This window comes from Pristis pectinata, chromosome 5, assembly GCF_009764475.1.
Source record: "Pristis pectinata isolate sPriPec2 chromosome 5, sPriPec2.1.pri, whole genome shotgun sequence".
Lineage (NCBI taxonomy): Eukaryota > Metazoa > Chordata > Chondrichthyes > Rhinopristiformes > Pristidae > Pristis > Pristis pectinata.
Genome location: NC_067409.1, coordinates 105,567,702 through 105,588,118, shown reverse-complemented (window position 1 = coordinate 105,588,118; position 20,417 = coordinate 105,567,702). Strand labels below are relative to the sequence as shown.

The 20,417-nt window shown below is 40.7% G+C and overlaps 1 protein-coding gene across 1 annotated transcript in view; it reads right to left on the bottom strand.

Moving 5' to 3' along the window:
- The window catches only part of LOC127571012 (apoptosis regulator Bcl-2-like), a 129,327-nt gene extending 110,615 nt beyond the window's left edge, over window positions 1–18,712 (bottom strand). The window contains exon 1 of the mRNA XM_052016983.1: window positions 17,196–18,712. Coding sequence (XP_051872943.1) covers window positions 17,196–17,660 — 465 coding nt within the window. The 5' untranslated portion in view covers window positions 17,661–18,712. The remainder of the gene's footprint in view (window positions 1–17,195) is intronic.
- Window positions 18,713–20,417: the final 1,705 nt, after the last annotated feature.

Genomic DNA, 20,417 nt, shown 5'->3' with positions numbered 1-20,417 from the left:
AACCTGATTCTGATACAATGCAGTCAATCATTCCCAACAGATGCACAAACACAAACAGGGAATGATAAATACAGCATCATTTTCTGTGGCAGAAAGCCAATGTAACAGCTTAAATCTTGACCTCCAGATTGTAAAAAAAAATCGACTCTTAGGAGGTTTGTAAACTTCACTCTGCTGTTTGATGATCAATTTCTAAGCACATCGTGTGAAGTGTCAAAATAAATGCTGCAAAGAGTGTGTTTATTCCTATCCATCAGTAATGAAGATCAGTGTTATACAAAGCCTGTTTTCAGTTTTGGTGTTTAGATTCAAATTCAACCAGACAAGTGGATGAAGATTTTACTTTGTTTTTCTTAAAGAATACTACAGCTCTTGCTTTAAGACTCAGTACAGTGTTCTCTCACATAAACTAATGTGAAGGTTATTATAAAGGACGTTCACTCCATTCCACGATTTCTTCAAAATTGCCAAAAGACTCGAATTCTCCACAACTCGTTGCACAATTTTCAAATTAGGCTCCCAATGATTTTGACAAAATTGCAACAACATCCAACACAAATTCTCATATTACCACAAACAGAATATCAAACAATTTCTTTGCAGAATTATCCTCAAAATAATTTAGTCCCTCAGTCAAGCATCTGACCTAAAAAACCCCAGGTGGCAAAATGAAACCATCCACCCCCCTTAAGTGAATAAAACATATGCAATCATTCCTCTTTAGAGGTCACCAGGTGGAAAGGGTGACGGAGTTTCTTCTTTCAGAGATGTTAAACCGAGCCAGTGTCTGTTGTCAAATCGGCATTGAAGTTCAAGGCTAGGGTATGGAAGGGATAGTTTGAGGTATTCAGATGTTGTGATCAATATCAATTCCTTACTCAACATAGATTATCCAGTTATCCAAAAGAGATTATCCAGTTAATATCACACTACTTATTGGAAGCTTGCTGTACAAAAGTGGCCATCACATTTCCTGAATTCCAACGGTATTTACACTTCAAAATAACTTCATTAGTTGCAGGCTACTTTAGAAAGTTCCAAAGTTGTGAAAGCCGTTTCAGTATCCTTCTCTCCTCAACATGTTTGAATTACCAACTATTTCCAACTAACATGAGAACTTTAAGAAATTATAGTGTCAGAATGGTTCATGGGATCTGAATAACAATCATCCCAAGCAATTCAAGCTGTATTTTGAAAATGATATCTTATTAATGAAGCAATATTCAAAGTTCCTGTAACACTAAAGCAGAAACTCCACACAAAAGCATGGCTCGCAAGAAATTGGAGCCAGTACATAAACACATTCTGCACAAGATTAGATAGCTTGCTCAAACAACTACATGAAAAATCTGCTCTTAAAAGTCAAAATACTATGATATTGACAAACTTCATTAAATGGTGGATTTAATCTTAATCTCCCATCAAAAATGAAAAAGTTAATGAAGCTGATAGTGTACAACCTTCAAGAAGTGACGTCACTCCCAGGGAATCAAGATCAGGTTTATTATCAGACTTAAATGTTGTCAAGTTTGCTGTTTTGTGGCAGCAGTACAGTGCAAAGACATAAAATTATGATAGAGAGATAGATGAATGATAGAGAGATAGATAGAACTCTATTCCTCAATCAAGATATCTCACTACTTTGAGAGTAATTACAGAAGAAAAATAAATGCTGGCAGTTTATCTGCTCCTCATCATCATATGCTCTTCGTCGGAGTGTGTAAGCACAAATTGACCATCACATTTCCCGCACATCAGAAAGTATTTCATTGGGATGACCATGGCAGGTGCTGGTTTAGTGTACACCTTTCCATCCTCCCTGTTTGGTGAAGGTAATCAAGTGACCCCATTGGAGAAACATGAAAGCCCTGATTACAAGATATTTACTGACACACAAACCCTCCTTGACCCTTTGAGATGTAGTGGTTAGCCTAACGCTATTAAAGCACAAGTGACCCGGGTTCAATTCCCGCCGCTGTATGTAGAAAAAAAAATTTGTACATTCTCCCCGTGTCTGCGTGGGTTTCCTCCGGGTGCTCCGGTTTCCTCCCACATTCCAAATTTGTACAGGTTAGGAATTGTGGGCATACTATGTTGGCGCCAGAAGAGTGGTGACACTTCCTTTACACTAACCTAATTACTTCAAATTAGCGAGATCTTTAACCACAAAGAAGGGTTTAAACTAGATTGGCAGGGGGGAGGGATCCGAATCAGAAGTGAGGCAGATGGGATGCTGGAAGTCAAGACCAAATTCAATGCCAGTGAGGTCAGCAGAGGAGACAGGCAGCAGCATGACAGGGAGAGAGCAAAGACTGTTGAATTAAATTGCATTTATTTCAATGCAAGAGGCCTGACAGGTAAGGCAGGTAAACTCAGGGCACGGATAGCTAAGTTGGACTGGGATATTACAGCCATTTCAGAAACATGGCTAATGGAGGGACACGACTGGCAGCTAAATGTTCCAGGATACAGGTGCTATAAGTGGGATAGAGGTGGAGGAAGAGATGAGAGAGAGCTGCATTTCTGATCAAGGAGAACATCACGGCAGGAGTCCAAGATGAAATTACTGGGGGATTGTCCAGTGAGGCTTTATAGGTGGAACTATGAACTAAGAAGGGGATGGTCACCTTGTTGGGATTATACGATAGGCCCCCTAATAGTCTTTGGGAATTAGAGGAACAAATATGCAGGGAGATTGCAGAAGGTTGCAAGAATAATAGGGTTGTCATAGTAGGGGATTTTAAAACTTTCCTTATATAGACTGGGACTGCCATAGTGCTAGGGGCTGAGATGGGGTGGAATTTGTTAAGTGTGTTCAGGAAAGTTTCCTCAGGCAATATATAGAAGGCCCTACTAGGGAGAAAGCAAAGCTCGACCTACTCTTGGGAAATAGGGCAGGACAACTGACTGAGGTGACAGTGAGGGAGCACTTTGGGACCAGCGACCATTGTTCTATTAGTTTTAAATTAGTTGTGAAAAGGGACACATCTGGTCCACAAGTCAAAGTTCTAAATTGGAGCAAGGCAAATTTTGATGGTATTAGACAGGAACTTGCAAAAGTTGATCGAGTAGGTTATTTGCAGGCAAAGGGATGTCTGGCATGTGGGAGGCTTTTAAGTGAGATATTGGAGCAGGGAACCTTGGATGACAAAGGATATTGATGCTCTTGTCAGGAAAAATGATACATGGGTCAGGTGCAGGCAGCTGGGGTCAAGTGAATCCCAGGAGTATAGGGGATGCACGAGTTTACCCCAAGAGGGACATCAGAAAGGAAAAAAGGGGGCATGAGATAGCTTTGGCCAGAGAAGATTAAGGAGAATCCAAAGAGATTTTATAAGGGTATTAAGGGAAAAAAAGAGAATAGGGCCCCTCAAAGACCAAAGTGGACATCCACAGGAGATGGGGATGTCCTCAATGAATACTTCTCCTGTTTTTACCATGGACAAGGACATGAAGACTTTGGAACTTGAGAGAGTTAATGGGGATGTCTTGGGGGAATAGTCTGCATTACAGCAGAGGAGGTATTGGATGTCTTAAAGTGTATGAAGGTAGATAAATCTCCAGGGCTGGATCAGGCATGTCATGAACGCAGTGGGAAGCTGAAGAAGTTGTTGCAGGAGCCCAGGCTGAGATATGTACATCATCATTAGCGATGGGTAAAGTGCCAGAAGACTGGAGGCTGGCTAACGTTGTGCCATTATTTAAGGGCTGCAAAGAAAAACCTGGGAACTATGGACCATTAAGCACAAGATCTGTGGTAAGTTACCAGTGGGGATTCTGAGGGATAAGATATACAAGCACGTGGAAGGACAGGGGTTGATTAGGGATAGTCACAATGGCTTTGTGAGTGGGAGATCATCTCTCATGAATTTGGTTGAGTTTTTTTGAAGTAACCAAGAAGGTTGATAAGGGCAGGGCAGTAGATGTAGTCTTTATGGACTCCAATAAGGCCGTTGATACGGTTCTACATAGTAGGCTGCTATGGAAAGTTAGATTGCATGGGATCCAGGGAGGGTTGGCTAATTGGATACACAATTGGCTTGCTGGTAGGAAATAGAGGGTGATGGTGGACGGTTGTCTTTTGGACTGGAGGCCCATGACTATTGGTGTACTCCACGAGTCAGTGCTAGGCCCATTGGTATTTGTCATCTATATCAATGATTTGGATGAGAATGTACAAGGAATGGTTAGTAAGTTTGCAGATGATACAAAAATAGATGGTGTTGTTGACAGTGAAGATGGTTATGAGGGTTTGCAGAGGGATCTTGATCAGCTGGGCAAGTGAGCAGAGGAATGGCAAACAGAATTTAATTTGATTTTCAACACTTGTATAAATCAATGTACAAAAGTCAAAAACACTTGCTTTACTTACTGCAGGGCAATAAGCAAAAATGAAAGATCAGGAGTGTGTGTGTGTGTGTGTGTGCGTGTGCGCGCGCACAGAGAACAACACATCAAGTAGTACCATTTAGGAATAGAAACCAATACAAGGTTAACATTGATGGAAGTTCCTAGCAAGTAAAATTACTAACTTCATCCTTGGAAGCAGGAAACACTGAAAACAGAGGAAAGCTCTGCAAAGTGTTTGTAGTGTTATGAACCAGCAACAAAAGAAACACACGGAGTCATGATTCAGTGTTAAAAACTACTTTATTAATAACTACTTATGATATTAAGAAAAATAAAAGCAAAAATATTAGAATGTTAGAAGTAAAAATGTTAAACTTTGAACAGTAACTCCAAAACTAAACTCATCGTGTATGTGTGTGTGTGGCAAAGTCCCAAACTCCAAGTCCAGGAATGGTTATTAAAGTTCAGTTCAGCAAGCCATTAGGTGAAACATGAGCAAAGGCTCCTTCAATAACCACCACTGTCTGAAGATGAAATGTAGATGTAGAGAGAACAGAGTAATTACGAAATCCAAATGTTCCATGATGGAACCCAAACGACACCTCAGTGTTTACTCGGTAGTGACTTCCTCACCCCAAAAAGCATCCGAATTGTGGTCATCCACACAAATACCTGTTTCCTCTACAGGTCAGCAACAAAGTGGACTCCACCGGATTACTTCAAAAATCCATACATGGATTGGAGTAACAGACAGTTATTATTTCTCATCCATCGAGAGAGAAACTAGCAGGCTGGTGTCTCTCTCTCTTTTCTCTCTCTCTCCTCTGACTGACTTCGACTGATCTCTTCAACAACGTCATTACGTCCTTTATCTTCTGTTGACGTAAGCACGCCACACACAATGCTCTCTTAAAGGGACATTCACTTAGTCCGTAACAGTAGTTACCTGTGAAAGTGACTTACAAGTGCAAAGTTTCACTCCAGTAGATCCAAGGTTGCATTTATTCCACATGCTCAGCCTTGAAACATGCTATTTCAGCTTGGTAATAATTTGGAATGATGCAACTTGGGCATCAAGCTCCTCCTCTGGGTATTTTTATTCTACAGTATTGATTCCACCTCCAGTCAGGGCAACATTTCAACTAAAACTGCAGATGCTTGCTGCAAGCTGGTACAACAGTTATCATATAAATGATCATAGGAGGAAGCAGATACCCAAACCTCTTCCATGCAGCAGATGCATCCTGATCTGGCTATGAAGCAATAATTGTCAAAATACAGATGTCTTCCTCTTATGCCTGGCTTTCACCAAGATTCACTCTCAAATGCAACAGGAAAATATGGCATGAACGTATGGACTCGAGAAAAGATCAACACCATATGGATGTATTTCTATACTTTACTGTATTATTTACACATCAGTGGAATGCCATTACTAGCCTCAAGTGTTGCTGCAACAGAATATAGAGACATTTCACAGCTCAAGACAATACATGCTTCAATTTTTGAAAAACCTCAATCATTTCCTGTATTATCAATAGTTCCAAAAGTTATAAAAACAAATTAAAGAGTTAAAACTTTTTTTTAATGTCAATCAATAGATTCAAATCTGGAAGCAATGCGTTGAGAACTCTGTTGTGAACCCATATCCTGTTGGTCAGGGATGAAGAGAAACAATGAAGGAAAGTCTTGTAATTGATTTGGTAAGCTCTTATGCCAAAATTGCTGTCATCCAAGTTAGCTAGAACATTTAAAAATGCCCAGTTGGCTACTATTTAGTAATAGAGATATACAAAGTCCTCACAGTTTACAAACCTACAACAATCCAATAAGTGGAACCGACACCAAATGACTAAATGGGCACTGACCAGGATTGTGACATCCAAGTCACCGGACAATTTCATCTTTTGTATTCAGCCAAAATACTTAAAATTGAATTTTCCCTCCTCTATTTAAATGGAAAATTAGGTACAAAATGAGGGGAATTTTAAAAATGAGGGGAAAAAAAAAGAGAACAGAATTGAGAAAGAAGAAAGAAATGGATCAGAAAGATCATCTTTAAAACTTCCTAAAATAACTTGTAGCCTGAAGAAGTGAGAAGCTACAGTAGTGATTATTCTAATACAAGAATTCATTGGTGGTTCACGGCAACCACAAAGCTCAAAAAGGCACTTATAGTTTTCATTGCCAGACAACATCCAGTCAAGGGTTTAAATTAAAAATGAAATGTGCAAAAGCAGTGCTCATGAAAATCACAAGGACGTCTCGTTGCCATTTGCTTGCAGATGACAGTAGAACAATGGAATCAGATCAGTAACATGTATAAAGTATTTCTTCCCCTTTACTAACTGCTGGCTAATATGCATACTGGACAACAGGTCTGCATCGGACAGGCATTTTCTTCAGCAACATCTGATGACATAAGTTTAGACTTGTTACACTAATTATCTGCAATGTGCAAAATATATATGAAGTTATAAATGCAACAAAATTGATGAATTACTATTTGGAAGGAAATCACACATCTCATTGTTTCACATTCCATTAATTTCAATTTTAAGATGGTCTCTAGAATTTTACAGTGGAAAAAAGGTTTCTCTAACCATTCCAAATAAAACTCTGAATTCATTTGTTGCAAATCTGATTTATGATATTCTTCCTCACAAGAAAAATCTTAAGGTCTGTCATGTAGAATGAATCCACTAATGAAAGTCTTTATTCAAAACTTAAAAAGCTGTAATTGATTATATAAATGCATACATATTTTCAAAGTGTATGAAATTATGCTGCACAAGCCAAACTTCAAATTAGGCCAGGACCTGAACTCTCACAAGAGTGGAAAACTGAAAAGCTACAAATACTGAATAAGGATTTATGAAGCATAGGGCCACGAGTAACCATGGTGCTGTCTGTGCTTCCAACGACAAGTGCAAGGCATAAATCATTTGCTAGAGCCAATTGCTTTATCAGTTAGGGAGGTTGTTTGGTAATCAGCAAGTTCCATGGACACATTCAGCCCAAAGCCAATAACTTTCATGGAGTCTGAAGTCATTGTTCGCAATTCTCTTCTTCCACTTGACTTATTCTGAATATTCATCTCAACCTACAACTAAGATTACTGTATGGCACTCCAAAATATTCCAAAAGGGGAAACAAATTGTTAGGCCAAGTCAAATTAGGCATCAAAGCTCTGTAATGTTGATAAAAAAATTTAGGAAAATTCCATCTGAAAAACACCATGTTCAAAACATTTTACGGTAATTCTGCAGCTGTGAACTCTCCTGGATTTCTTCCAGATTTTTCTGAATGCTTTCTTTGAACTGAATTTTTGCAGCTTTTCCAGCTCATTCTTAAACATATCAGCATTTCTTCAACAAAATTTTTTTGCATACATTAACTTCTGTCGAATACCTCAGAAACAGCCTTATTCAAAGCAGCAAATCAGTAATAAAAGTAAACAAAAACACTTTAGTCACTGCTTTTGCATGGCACAGTGCCCTGCACCACATCCAAAAACATGACCTCACAGAGCAAGAAAAACAAAATCAAATATCAAATGGAGGTGTTTTGTGGGCTGTAAAACCAAGGAAGAGGGCTGCAGCAGCAACATGAACGGTCCAAGATATTTTCAGTAGCTAGTTTAGAACTTCCAATAATTGCACATTTCAACAGATACAACCTTTTTAGTTGGTTCCCCCTCACAACCACTATCAACCCCCTCAGCCCAACACCCACACATGTGCAACCTCCAACCAGCTCAGTTAATGTCATCCTCCACACCTCACTCCTCCTTTCCACAAAGACACTGACGGTTTTACTTTAAAAAAAAGACATTTCCACCCAATAACAAAGTTATTTGTTCCACTACATGCCGACTTGTTTATTTTTCAGTTAGTATGAACAGGTCAAGACAGAATTCGATGCTTGTGGGAAACTAACTAAAATTAGCTCATGTAACTGAAGGCCACATTCACCATTATGTGGAAATTACAACCAAGAGGATTTATTTCCAAATATAGATGAACATTGAAAACCAACAGAATGAAATATATTCAATACTGACACCAACTAACTACGGTAGAGGATTTTTTGCTTTATTTACAGTGGAAAGTGCTGATGAATGCAAACATTTCATAAAGCATGATCAAAGCATTTGACACTTCGAAGCATACTCTACAACACAATCCAAAGGGAACTCAATACAGCCAATGGGACTGTTCTAATCTTTAAGAGCCCCTGGGAACCAAGTAGCTGAGTTATTTTTTTTAGTAAAGGGACCATCTTTGAAACATACTTAGTAACATCCTTGTCCATATTTCCACTTTAGATCATTTGCCTGCCGAAGGGAGTTAGACATCAGAAAATGCCCCCCCCACCCCCCTGTTACATCAAAATATCTGGGACTTCCCCAAAACTAATTTTTTTTGGCTGACATCAATTGTCATCAGACCATCTCTGTTCAGCAGGGTACAAGGCAGATTATGGTTTTAATAGTTAGGTTTATCAAGCATCAGATCAAAACATCCCCATCACAACTTATCATACAAAGCATTTCTTTGTCAGAAAATACGAAATGGGCTTTTAAATTAGCAAAATGTGTTTAAATATCTAACATATTTTTTTCCCTCCTGGCCTTGAGACATTGGAATTATGCAACTGCATAACATGCATTGAGTTTGAGTTTTTCTCTAACACTAACTTTTGGATCCAATCATCAAACATCAAATGTGAGATTAGAAAGTGGGACAAATGATAGAAAATGCAGGAACTACACAGGTCAGGCGGCATCTCTGGAAAATAAAACATCGTAAATGCTTCAGATTGAAGACCAAGGGTTTTCAATCAAAAACATGAACTGCTTTTTTTCCCCCCCACATATGTTGCTTGAACTTCAGAATGTTTCCAGCATTTTATGATTTTTTTGTTTCAGATTTCCAGCATCTGCTTTTTTTTATACTTTAAAAGATTAGAAGGCTACAAGTCACACACTACTAACTTGAAAAGAAAAACTAAATGATAACAAGCTTGGAAGTAAAACTGCTTTGATCTAGGGTGCCAAAAGCCTACGTGAACTTAGCTTCACTCAACAACTTTGGTACCACATTGTGACGCACAAATGGAATTCCATGGAGCAAAGGTAAGTTATGTTCTCCAAACACAGTTTAAAGATTCATATAAAAAAGGACTCAAGTGACTTTCAACCCTGTTATTTCAAATCATTAAAAGGTTCTATCCAACTTAAGCCCAGCAAATGGAGTTGGTTCAAAGCAAATGCAGCAACGTCTGATAGTTAATACCTGCAGTATCATAGAGAAAGATAATTTTTACTCTTGCTGCTCATCACTCACATTCAAGGGACTCATGAATGCTTCAGATCATAGAGGCAGAAATCTGCCTTGGAATCCACATTTCGCCATGCAACATAGAAGAGCACAATCTTTATCTACATGATTCAGATCTGCACTAATACCTCCTACATTCTAGCAGTGATCATGTATTTTGCAAATTTATTTGATTCTGCTGAAGGTATTGGTTATCAACAAGCCAAAAAAAATAAAAGTGATAAATTTCTTCATGGCGATTCTTCTAAAACTCCATTATATTTTCATCCACAAATATTCTAATTCATAAAACTTACTCCATTACACCAAAAATCTTTAATTCTATGTGCTTTGCAAATATCAAAAGGGAGCAGACAAGATCTTATTTAATGAAAATTGTCATTATGTTATATTAATAACATGTTTACCTCTTCCATGATCACCCAACCACTGGGTATGACTAAGTCATAGCAGCATGATGTCTTAGTTACACATTCTCACAAGTGCATTCAGCTGACTGCTCTGTATTGGTAAACAAATGCAGCAAACTACATGGACTTTAGTTCAACATTGAAATTAGATCTGGATACCAAAACTGATTTGTGCACAGTTCTAACCTTAGTTGCACCGAGAAAGGGGAAAACACATCCAGGGAACTCAGTACAAGATATTGGTTAGGCCACACTAGGAATATCGTCTGGAGTTTTGGTCACCACACTATAGAAAGGATGTGGTAGCAGTAGAAAGGGTGCAGAAGAGATTCACCTGGATGATGCCTGGAATGGAGGGCTTTAGTTACAAGGAGAAATTGGATGGGCTGGGATCATTCTCAATGGAGCGCAGGATGCTCAGAGGTGACCTTATGAGATGCTCAGAGGTGTAAAATTATGACGGGTATAGATAGGGTAGAAACTCAGACTTTATCCAAGGGCAGGGGAGTCTAAAACAAGAGAACAGATTTAAGATGCAAGGAAAAATATTGAAAGGAGATCTGAGAGGCAAGTTTTTCCACAGAGGATTGAGGGTACATGAAACAAGCTGCTGGAGGACATGGTAGAGGCAGGTACAATCTTAGCATTATAAAAGTATTTAGACAAGTTCATGGATAGGTAAGGAAAAGAGGGATATGGGTCAAATGTCAGAAAATGGGATTAGCGTATTAGACATCTTTGTCAGCATATTTCAGTATTGTGTGACTCCATGACAAACATTTTGCTGCTAATTCTGTTGGTGCTGTTTCAGAAGAACAACATGATGTATTCAGTACCTCCAATAATTTCGATGCCCCTTTAACGGTGAACGTTCTCAAGTGCGATATTGTTCGTTGTCAAATTAAGAGTACTGCTTTTTCACACTTCAATCACAGCTCCCACTAGAACATAGAACAATGCAGCATGGAATAGGCCCTTTGGCCCACAATGTTGTGCTGAACTAATTAAACTAGTAATTAAACACCTGACTAATCCTTTCTGCCTATACGAGGTCCATATCCCTCCATCGTATCTACCCCACTACCACCCCGGCAGCACATTTCAGGCACCCACTACTGTGCTAAAAAAAAACTTGCCCCACGCATCTCCTTTGTACTTGCCCCCCTCACCTTAAATGCATGCCCTCTAGCATTAGACATTCTGACCATGGGAAAAAGATACCAGCTGTCTACTCTATGCCTCTCATAATCTTATAAACTTTTATCAGGTCTCCCTTCAGCCTCCACTGCTCTAGAGAAAACAACCTAAGTTTGTCCAACCTCTCCCTATAGCATATGCCCTCTAATCCAGGCAGTATCCTAGTAAACTTCTTCTGCATCCTCTCCAAAGCCTCCACATCCTTCCTATAGTGAGGCAACCAGAACTGAATGCAAAACTCCAGATGCAGCCTAACCAGAGTTTTATAAAGATGCAACACAACTTCCTGACTCTTAACTCAGTGCCTCGACTACTAAAGGCAAGCATGCCATACACCTTCTTTACCACCCTATCAACTTGTGCAGCCACTTTCAGCAAGCAATGGACTTGGACCCCAAGATCCCTCTGTACATCAATGCTGTTAAGGGTCCTGCCATTAACTATGTATTGTCTCTTTATATTTGATCTCCCAAAGTACAAAACCTCATACCTGCCCAGATTAAACTCCATCTACCATTTCTCTGCCCATATCTATAACTGATTTATATCCCGTTGTTCCCTTTGGCAATCTTCAACAGTAACCACCACACCACCAATCTCTGTATCATCTGCAAATTTGCTAACCCACCCATCCACATTTTCATCCAAGTCATTTATAGACAACACAAACAGCAGAGGTCCCAGTAGAGATCCCTGCAGAATACCACAGAGACCTCCAGCCAGAATAAGTCCCATTGACCACTACCCTCTGTCTTCTATGAGCAAGCCAAACGGCCAAGTCACTGTGGATCCCATGCATGCACCTCAATCTTCTGGACCGTGCTTTACTAAAGTCCACAGCTCTCCTCTCATCGATCACCTTTGTCACCTCCTCGAAATACTCAATCGAGGTAGTAAGACTTGACTTGTCCCACGCAAGGTCATGCTGACTGTCCCTAATTAGGTCATGGCTTTCCAAATGCTCATCAATCCTATCCCTAAGAATCCTCTCCAGTAGCTTCTCTATCACTGATGTGAGACGTACTGGTCTATAGTTTCCAGGATTATCCCTACATCCCTTCTTGAACAACATTAGCTACTCAACAGTGGCTAGAGAGGGCACAAAGATCTTGGTCAAGACCACAGTAATCTCATCTCTTGCTCATTTATTAAACCTGGGGTATACCTCATTAGGCCCTATGGAATTATGCACCTTAATATTCTTTAAGAGACCCAACACTACTTCTTCCTTTATCTCAAAATGCCCTAGCATATTAGCATGTTCCACACTGATCTATCTCACTATCCTCCAGGTCCTCCTACTTGGTAAATACCGATGCAAAGTATTCAGTTAGGTCCTTGCCCACGTCCTCCACCTCCAAGCAAATCTTCCTTCCTTTATCCTTGAGTGCTCCTATTCTCTCCCTAGTTATCCTTTTGCTCTTGAAATATGTATAGAATGCCTTGGGGTTCTCTTTAATCCTACTTGCCAAGGACTTTTCATGGCCCCTCCTGGCTCTCCTAATTCCCTTCGAATTCTTTTCTAGCTTCTTTATAATCATCAAGAGCCCTGTTTGATATCCACAAATCCTACAAACACTTCCTTTTTCTTCTTGACTAAATTCACCACCTCTCTAGTAATCCAAGGTTCCCTACCTTGCCATCCTTGTATTTCCTTCTTACTTGAACATACCTGTCCTGTACTCTGTGCAGCTGGTCTTTAAACACCTGCCACATGTCAGATGTGGACTTGCCCAAAAACAGTTGACCTAATTAACTATCCCTAGTTTCTGCCCAATACTCTCATAATTTGCCCTGCCCCTATTAAATACTCTCCTACAAAGTCCATACTTATCCTTATTCATAGCTATCTTACAACTTAAGGAGTTGTGAGCACTAAAAACACAAGCCACCACAACTGAGTTAGAGTAAACATACTCTCTTGTAGGCTTGTTTGCTTTGGTTAAAAATAATGAATTTCACATTTTGCTACTACTGGATGTATTAATAATATGCATTCTGGCCAATTTACTGGAATAAAAAAAATAATCTTTCCTGAGATAGGTTAATTTTAGAGCTGAAGAGTTTTTATTAGGTCAGGAATTTCCCTGCAGGGACAACAAGATTCAAAATAAAATTTTCTGTATTTTACTTTTGTACATTTCCCTGATTTGTCTCCTTTGTTCAATTTGACAAGATTACAATATACAATGTGAATTTCGCACTTGTAAATAACACAACTTCTGGTGAGAACATTCTGCTACACAGCTATCAGTTTTTTTAAAAACAGATAATATGCTACCACATATTTCTATAGAGTAGGTTATATGAAAATTTTGAATATCTTTATACAAGGACAGATTTGCAAAGCTTTATGTTTAACTGCAGACATTGCTGAGGTGCGTGAAGATGTTAAATATTGACACATTTGCTTTCATATAGTAAATAACTATTTGATTTCTTTGTTTGTTTTCTTTTAACCCAGTTTAGAAAAAAAGATAATATTGGATTGGAAGTATCTTTGATACTTCTCACAAGAACTTTTTGATGGAAATATTAATATTTGATTTTGTATTAACTGCTGTAGGTAGAGTGTCAAATGGCCACTACTGAGTTGTGGGTTTAATTGAATTTACCAACTGTTATAGCATTCTAGCACTAATAAATGATGTTACACACAGGAATACATTGTGGTTTACGAGACAAATATATACCTGTGCACAACTCAAACTGTATTTTCCTAGCTAGTCATTTGGCCATGGAAGCATTTTAATTGAATAGATGAATTTGTAAACATCTCCTTAAGTTTTTTTTTAAAACATTGTTGATCAAGAGTCATTTAATCTGGTCAATTAAAGACAATTACCTGCATATAGTTGGACTAGAATTGGAAGAGACCTCAGCAGATGTTTTCCTTTCATTCCATGCCAAAAAGTAAACTCTATTGTCCTGCTCAGATATCTCACTTTTTGATCCCCAATCTTTAAATGATGTCATGTTTTGAATTAAATACAAAGGAAAAAAAATAAAAATCATGTAAACAAAGTTCATTAACTCAGTCTAGTTCATTACACAAATCTTCAGTAAAGATATTAGAGTGGAGAACCAATTTTTCCAATAGTATTTGAGTTTTATGGTCAACTTCTTATCTAAAAAGACTCATAGTTTAAAGAAAACTCCGATTAATTACTTATCCAAAAATCTCAAATTGCTTGGTCATAATTGTTTTGCTGTACAGGTTCCGATCACAATCAGTCTGTGGCTGTAAAGTTGGTGCACTAACTCACTATCCCTGAAATTGCATAGTTCCACGAAAATATATTGGGATCTTAGAAACTCAATACAGAAGGAAGACATTTGACTTATCATGATGACTGGGCTTGCTATTTTTCCCCCCCAAGAATGTGCAATTATTCCCACATCTGCTTTTTAGTCCATAACCCTCTAAGTTTGTGACTCTCCATTCCATGTCTAACTCGCTTTTCAAAATTATTAATGGGATCCTTCTCAATGCAGCACTTCAAATCCTGAAAAGAACTGAGTGAAAGAGTTTCTCCTCAAATCCTTTCTATATGAATTTAAAACTTATGACCACTGTTACTGACCCATCTACAAAAAGGAAGTTTTTCCTCTGTCCACTATTAAAATAACACTCATTTCAAGATGCACCCTTTTCTTTCCCAGGGAAAGCAACCTTAGCTCATCCAAATTTTGTTGTCCCATCAGTCAGATGCGGAGAGACAGATGGAGTGAAAAAAACTAATGCAAACAACTTTTAATGTCCTACTTAAATTTTGAAGCTTTGCCATCTATCTCTAATGTGAATTAGGGACTTGGTAGTATGACAAGTTAAAGTAAGGCCAGGGTATCAATAGAATCTATCCTGACAGTGCAGAAGGCTTCATGTTCAGTAACTAGTAAATCTTCAGACCATATTCCCCTCTCTCCAAAACTGAAATCAGTTCACATTTTCTTCCACCCTCCCAGATAATTTCAGTGTATATTTCCTAGGTGCCTGCTGAAGTTTCAATCAAAATAAAAGTATAACATTATGGATAATAATAGTTTTATCCTTAAAATCAATAAAAGGCAGAGTACAAATGATGCAGAACAAAGTGATAGCCTTGGCTGACTACGCAAAAGAAAAGATGGAAAAAGCCTTTGTCTTCAAACGCAGACTGTGCACTGCTGCTTTGAATGCTTTTATCATGGTTCCTTCAGATAATCATCATTCAAGTTAGCAATACAGAGGACCTACAAGAATAAAAAAAAGCTGTCCAACACTACTACATGTCCAAAAGAGGCAGTGGAAATTGACATACCAAAATGGATTGTTAGACTTAGTTTGGAAGGAAAAATTTGTGAAGAAAGGTACAGTTCCATTGATCCCTACAATTTAGAGAAAGTTAGTTACCTATGTTCATTAATGGTGCTATAGAAATTCAAATCCTTTAGATTTTAATCTACCATATACACGTCCTTACCAATTAATCACTCAAACTGGAGTCCAATAATAACGAAATATTAAAGGCATTTACAATTATTTCAAATGTTTTGCTGCATAATTGATTAAGTAAATCTAACAGTTTAAATCACATTCTTGAAGCTAATGAACAGTTGGCTCTAAAACTGAAATCATCCATGCTACAAGTCCAATGTCCTGATATGCCACAAATCAGGCAGGATTAACTCATTGGGATTTCATGTTGAATTCATCATAGGCAGCACACTATATTAGAGGATAATCAGTAAACAGGATCTTACACAAAAGGATCTATTGTTGACAGATGTCTGGAAGTACTAGGAGATACAAGAGATAATAATGGTGCGATGGGTGGGCGTTGGAAAGAAAATAAAATAATCCCCCAAAGCAGATTTTGTTGAACAAAATAGTGTAGTAAACAGACATAACGCTGGCTTAACAGTAAATACAAGCAATTAAAATGAAGTGAGAAATTGTATTAGTTACGTGTTATGTTTTAAATTATCAATTAAAAATTGTAAGGCATATTTCCATTAGAGAAAGACCAATTAATAGTATTTATTAGAACAATGCTGTCAAAAGTGCAGTTGACCATGAGAGCATACCACTGTCAAAGTGTCACGTGTTGCAATTGCTCAAAAATTACCATCCAGTCTTTCCCACAGATACCAAGTATAGGTCAGCCAAAATCCTAGAAAGATTCTTGGAATGTAAACTGCTGTCAATTTCTGTTACATCACATCTTGCTGACCACATACAAACAGTAGACCAAACTCCTATTATATATACATATATTGAATGAGATTATCACTCCAACTTTCACAGTTTGTGCTGTAAAGAATGATGTTATCTACTACTGTTGTTGGCATACAATGATCTATAAATAGCCATCCAAAAATCTATTAATACAAATCGGAAAGGAGTTTTGTTCAAATGGAAACGTATTCCACGCCTCGTGAACATTTTTTACAAGAAAACAAAATGAAGGCAAGGATAGTCCATGTGATCACAAGCAGAATGAACAAAAAGTAAACTAAGGTGGTCCAAAAATACTATCTCGGAAGCAAGAATGGCTACACGATAAACGTGCAAGAAGAATTTGAATTGCTGTTCAAAAATAAAAACAGTCATGTGATTTGCAGAACGTTTGCCACCCTTTCCCCCTCCCGCCCCGCACAGGTATTGTATGTGGGTGGTCAAAGAAAAGAAGGTGAATGAAAAGGCAACGCAACGTGTGGGGAAGGTGAATGTGGAGCATAAGTGGGCAGGAGGGGGAAACAAGTAAACATGTTACCATGCAGGTAGGTAGCCAGCACAGACACCCGGAAAGGAGAGGTGGTAGACAGGTGTGGGTGTCCGGCTCAGCAGACACAGGCAAAGGCTGGGGGTCCCCCGCAAGCAGAGACTGGCTGCCGCTCACTCACTCTCACCTACCCAGTCTCCGTTGGCGCGGATCCAGTCGGTCAGGCTGCTGTCAAGGTAAGCGGTCATCCAGGCGGCAATGTTGTCGACCAGCGATGCCATGTCCCTCCGCTTGATGCTCTCCACACACAAGGTGCCCCCGAACACGAAGAAGGCCACCACCCGGCCCCAGTTGACCCCGTCGCGGAACAGCTCCTCGGCCACCGCGTCGAAGCGGTGCCGGGCGGTGTCGGGGTCGAAGCGCATCTGCAGCGCGATGTCGGCGAACTCTTGCTGGTACTGGCGCTCGAAGCTGTCACCCACCTCCCGCAGGACGCGGTGCGCCTTCTCGGCGGCGGCGGGGGTCGGCCGGCGGGGGCCGCTGCCCACGGTCGAGGTGCTAGCGGCGGCGTCCAGCGGTTCCTCCCACACGTAGCCGTACCGGGACAGCCGGTAGTACAGGTAACGGCAGACCAGGTCTCGGCTGCTGTAGGACATCTTCGGTCAGGGAAAGGGTCCTGGGGGAAGGGGGGGGGGGTTAGGGGTGGGGGGGGTAGGGGGAGATAGTACCAATCAAAATCCCAATTCAGAACCAGGAGCCGCACATCCTCGGAAAACACCTTCCAAACCCTCTCTCCTCACTTGGTTGCTCCGCGTCTCCTCAAACCTCCTTTAAGTGTATTTTCATTCCTCCAAACATGCTTTTCTTCAGCGAGGAAGGGGAAGGCGGGGGAAAATTTCTTCAATTGCTTTCCAAAATAAACTCCGTTCTCGATCCAACTGCTCCTGAAGGTGTTGGTTTTAATCCGCCGGTTTCAATGCGCCTTCCACCTCCTCCTCCTCCTCCTCCTCTCCTGCCGCCACCAGAGGAAAGTTCCGCCCCCGGGCTCGCCGCAAATTGCTTTTTTTTGAAAAAGAAAGAAGCACTTTCTTAAAGTGTGTCTGATCCGGCGACGGCTCACTCCCGCAGCAGCTTGAAGTTGTCCGACTGGGCAGATGTGGCGTGGAGAGTTTCTGCTGGTGGGGTGGGGAGGGGAGGGGGTGTTGGTTTTCCCCTCTGTCTGTCTCTCTCTCTCTCTCTCTGTGGCTGAGCCGGGGGTTTTCCTGGCGAATTGTAACCGCGCTGCTCCCTCGGGGATGGATGGACGGGAGCGCCGAGGAAGGGCAAGGAGCCGCCGGCTGCTGCGAGGGGGGGGGGGGGGGGGGGGGAAGGTCCGGATGCCCTTTCCCGCCCCTCGAATGTGACCACCGGTCTGCTGTTTTGCAAAATTCCGCCAATCCAGGCGGGGTCCCGGGGGCTCTCTCCCCTCCCCCCCCCTCCCCGACTGCAACCCTGATTTTCCTCTCTCTCTCTCTCTCTCTCTCTCTCTCTGGCTTCCCAGATCCTGTGCAGAGCGCGGCCGCGCTGCCCTCCGAGGCGCGGAAGGGAAGGAGAGAGGAGGAGAGTCCTGCAAGTCTGCAGCCACTTCCAAAGCGGGCGGGAGCCACCGCCTCACCCCTCTCGGCACCGGTCACCACTCTCTCTCATTTTCCTACCCCCCTACATCTCATTTTCTTCTCCAGAAGGCACGCAATTTCCTGCGCGTCACCGCGCCCTTGCAGCCCGTTCATTCAGTAAAAATCTCAGCGAGAGTGTGGGAGGTGCAGCGCTGGGGACCGTGGGCTGGCGGGTGGGTGTGGGGTGGATAGGGGGCTGCGTTGCCTCAGACCAGCCCCACTTAGGAACATGCGGCTCTTCTCGTCGAGGTCCGCAGAGTAAGGAAGAGGATTAGTGTAAAATTCACGATTTCCTCCATTATTTTCGGCGGGAGAGGATGAGGAAGTATGTGGTCAAGCAGATGACACACAACTCTGTACTGTTCGGGCACAATTCGATGCAAAAACGCCGTTCTCAACTACGAAAGGAAATCTCCGGTGGATCATGAAATTTGTCAGTAAATTTCCCCAGATCGATTGAATCGTTGAATTTGTAATTGCATTTTATTTTCTGGATACAGTAAAACAGAGGACGGGGTGTAGTAAGCAGAACAGATGTAATGTAGAAGATAGTTTAAATGTCAAAACAATCTTTATGCCTCAAGACTTAGCTTTCTCTCATCAGTTGCTATTGTGTGCATATAATCTGTTGCCTTAAGTTTATGAACTATTGGCGCAAACAGAATTGTGTTATAAAATTAACTCATTTACTAATATAAACCAATTGAATGGTCCCTGGCTCGTTTGAACCCAAAGATTTTCATTGTACAGCTACTGTCAGACTTTTTTTTTGACATAACATTCTTACACCGATGCGGATAATTGTCGGCTTTCTGAATTTGGCCACTCGACGCTCGGACCAATTGCATCACACAGAAGACTCGTCCATCACCGGGAGATGAAAATGGCTCAATCAAGGAAATCCACGGTCAACCTCTTGCATTTGTTTTTATTTGACTGCACTTTCCCGGGAGGTGGACTGTACGCACATATTGCACTCAGGATAACACAATGAAGCCCGATGGGCACAAGGTATTATCAACGTAGTTGACATTTTAACTTCACGTCTGTATTTTGTTTAAAATGCATCATGCTGTCGACAAAACCTTTGATTTTCTTGTCGCGACATTTTTGTCATTTCCTATTTTAAATGCTTAACCGCGTTTGTCACGAAACTGCCCATGTAAAGTGTAATTTCTTCGTAGGTGCACCTGTCTTGTATCTCCTAAGTTCTATTCCGAACTCAACTGTTTCCTATATCACTGAGAGTAGACTTTTTCAATTGATTTCTAAATAATATAAAATCGATGTATACAGATATAAAACAAAACTGAAATAAGAACTGAATTGTATCAGCATGCCCTGATCTGATTATCTCTTCCCCTCCAATTCCATGTGGTGGGTAGTCTGGTAGGGGATGGAGGTTCCTCTTCTGAGACAAGTCTCCTGGGATTGAGACGACTTGGGTTCTGTGGGTTATGATGTGGTTGTTGAGGCTAATGTGGGACCTGCAGCCTGTTCCACAGGAGGTGCAGGGGGAGGCAGGGTGGGTTGTGCTCTCCTTTCAGGGTCTACAACCTGAGTACTCCGTAACCATTCCGAATGATGGTGGAAATCCCTGCCCACAAGTTAGTGGAAATGTTACACTCTTTCAAGATGACAGAGCACATCCTTGAATCATATCCATCTGATAGTCTTTTGCTATGATAAAGCTCAGAGAAAAGTGTCTGTTTCAGGAGACTGGTGTTGGGCATGTTACTGACCTGGGAGGATGTGGCC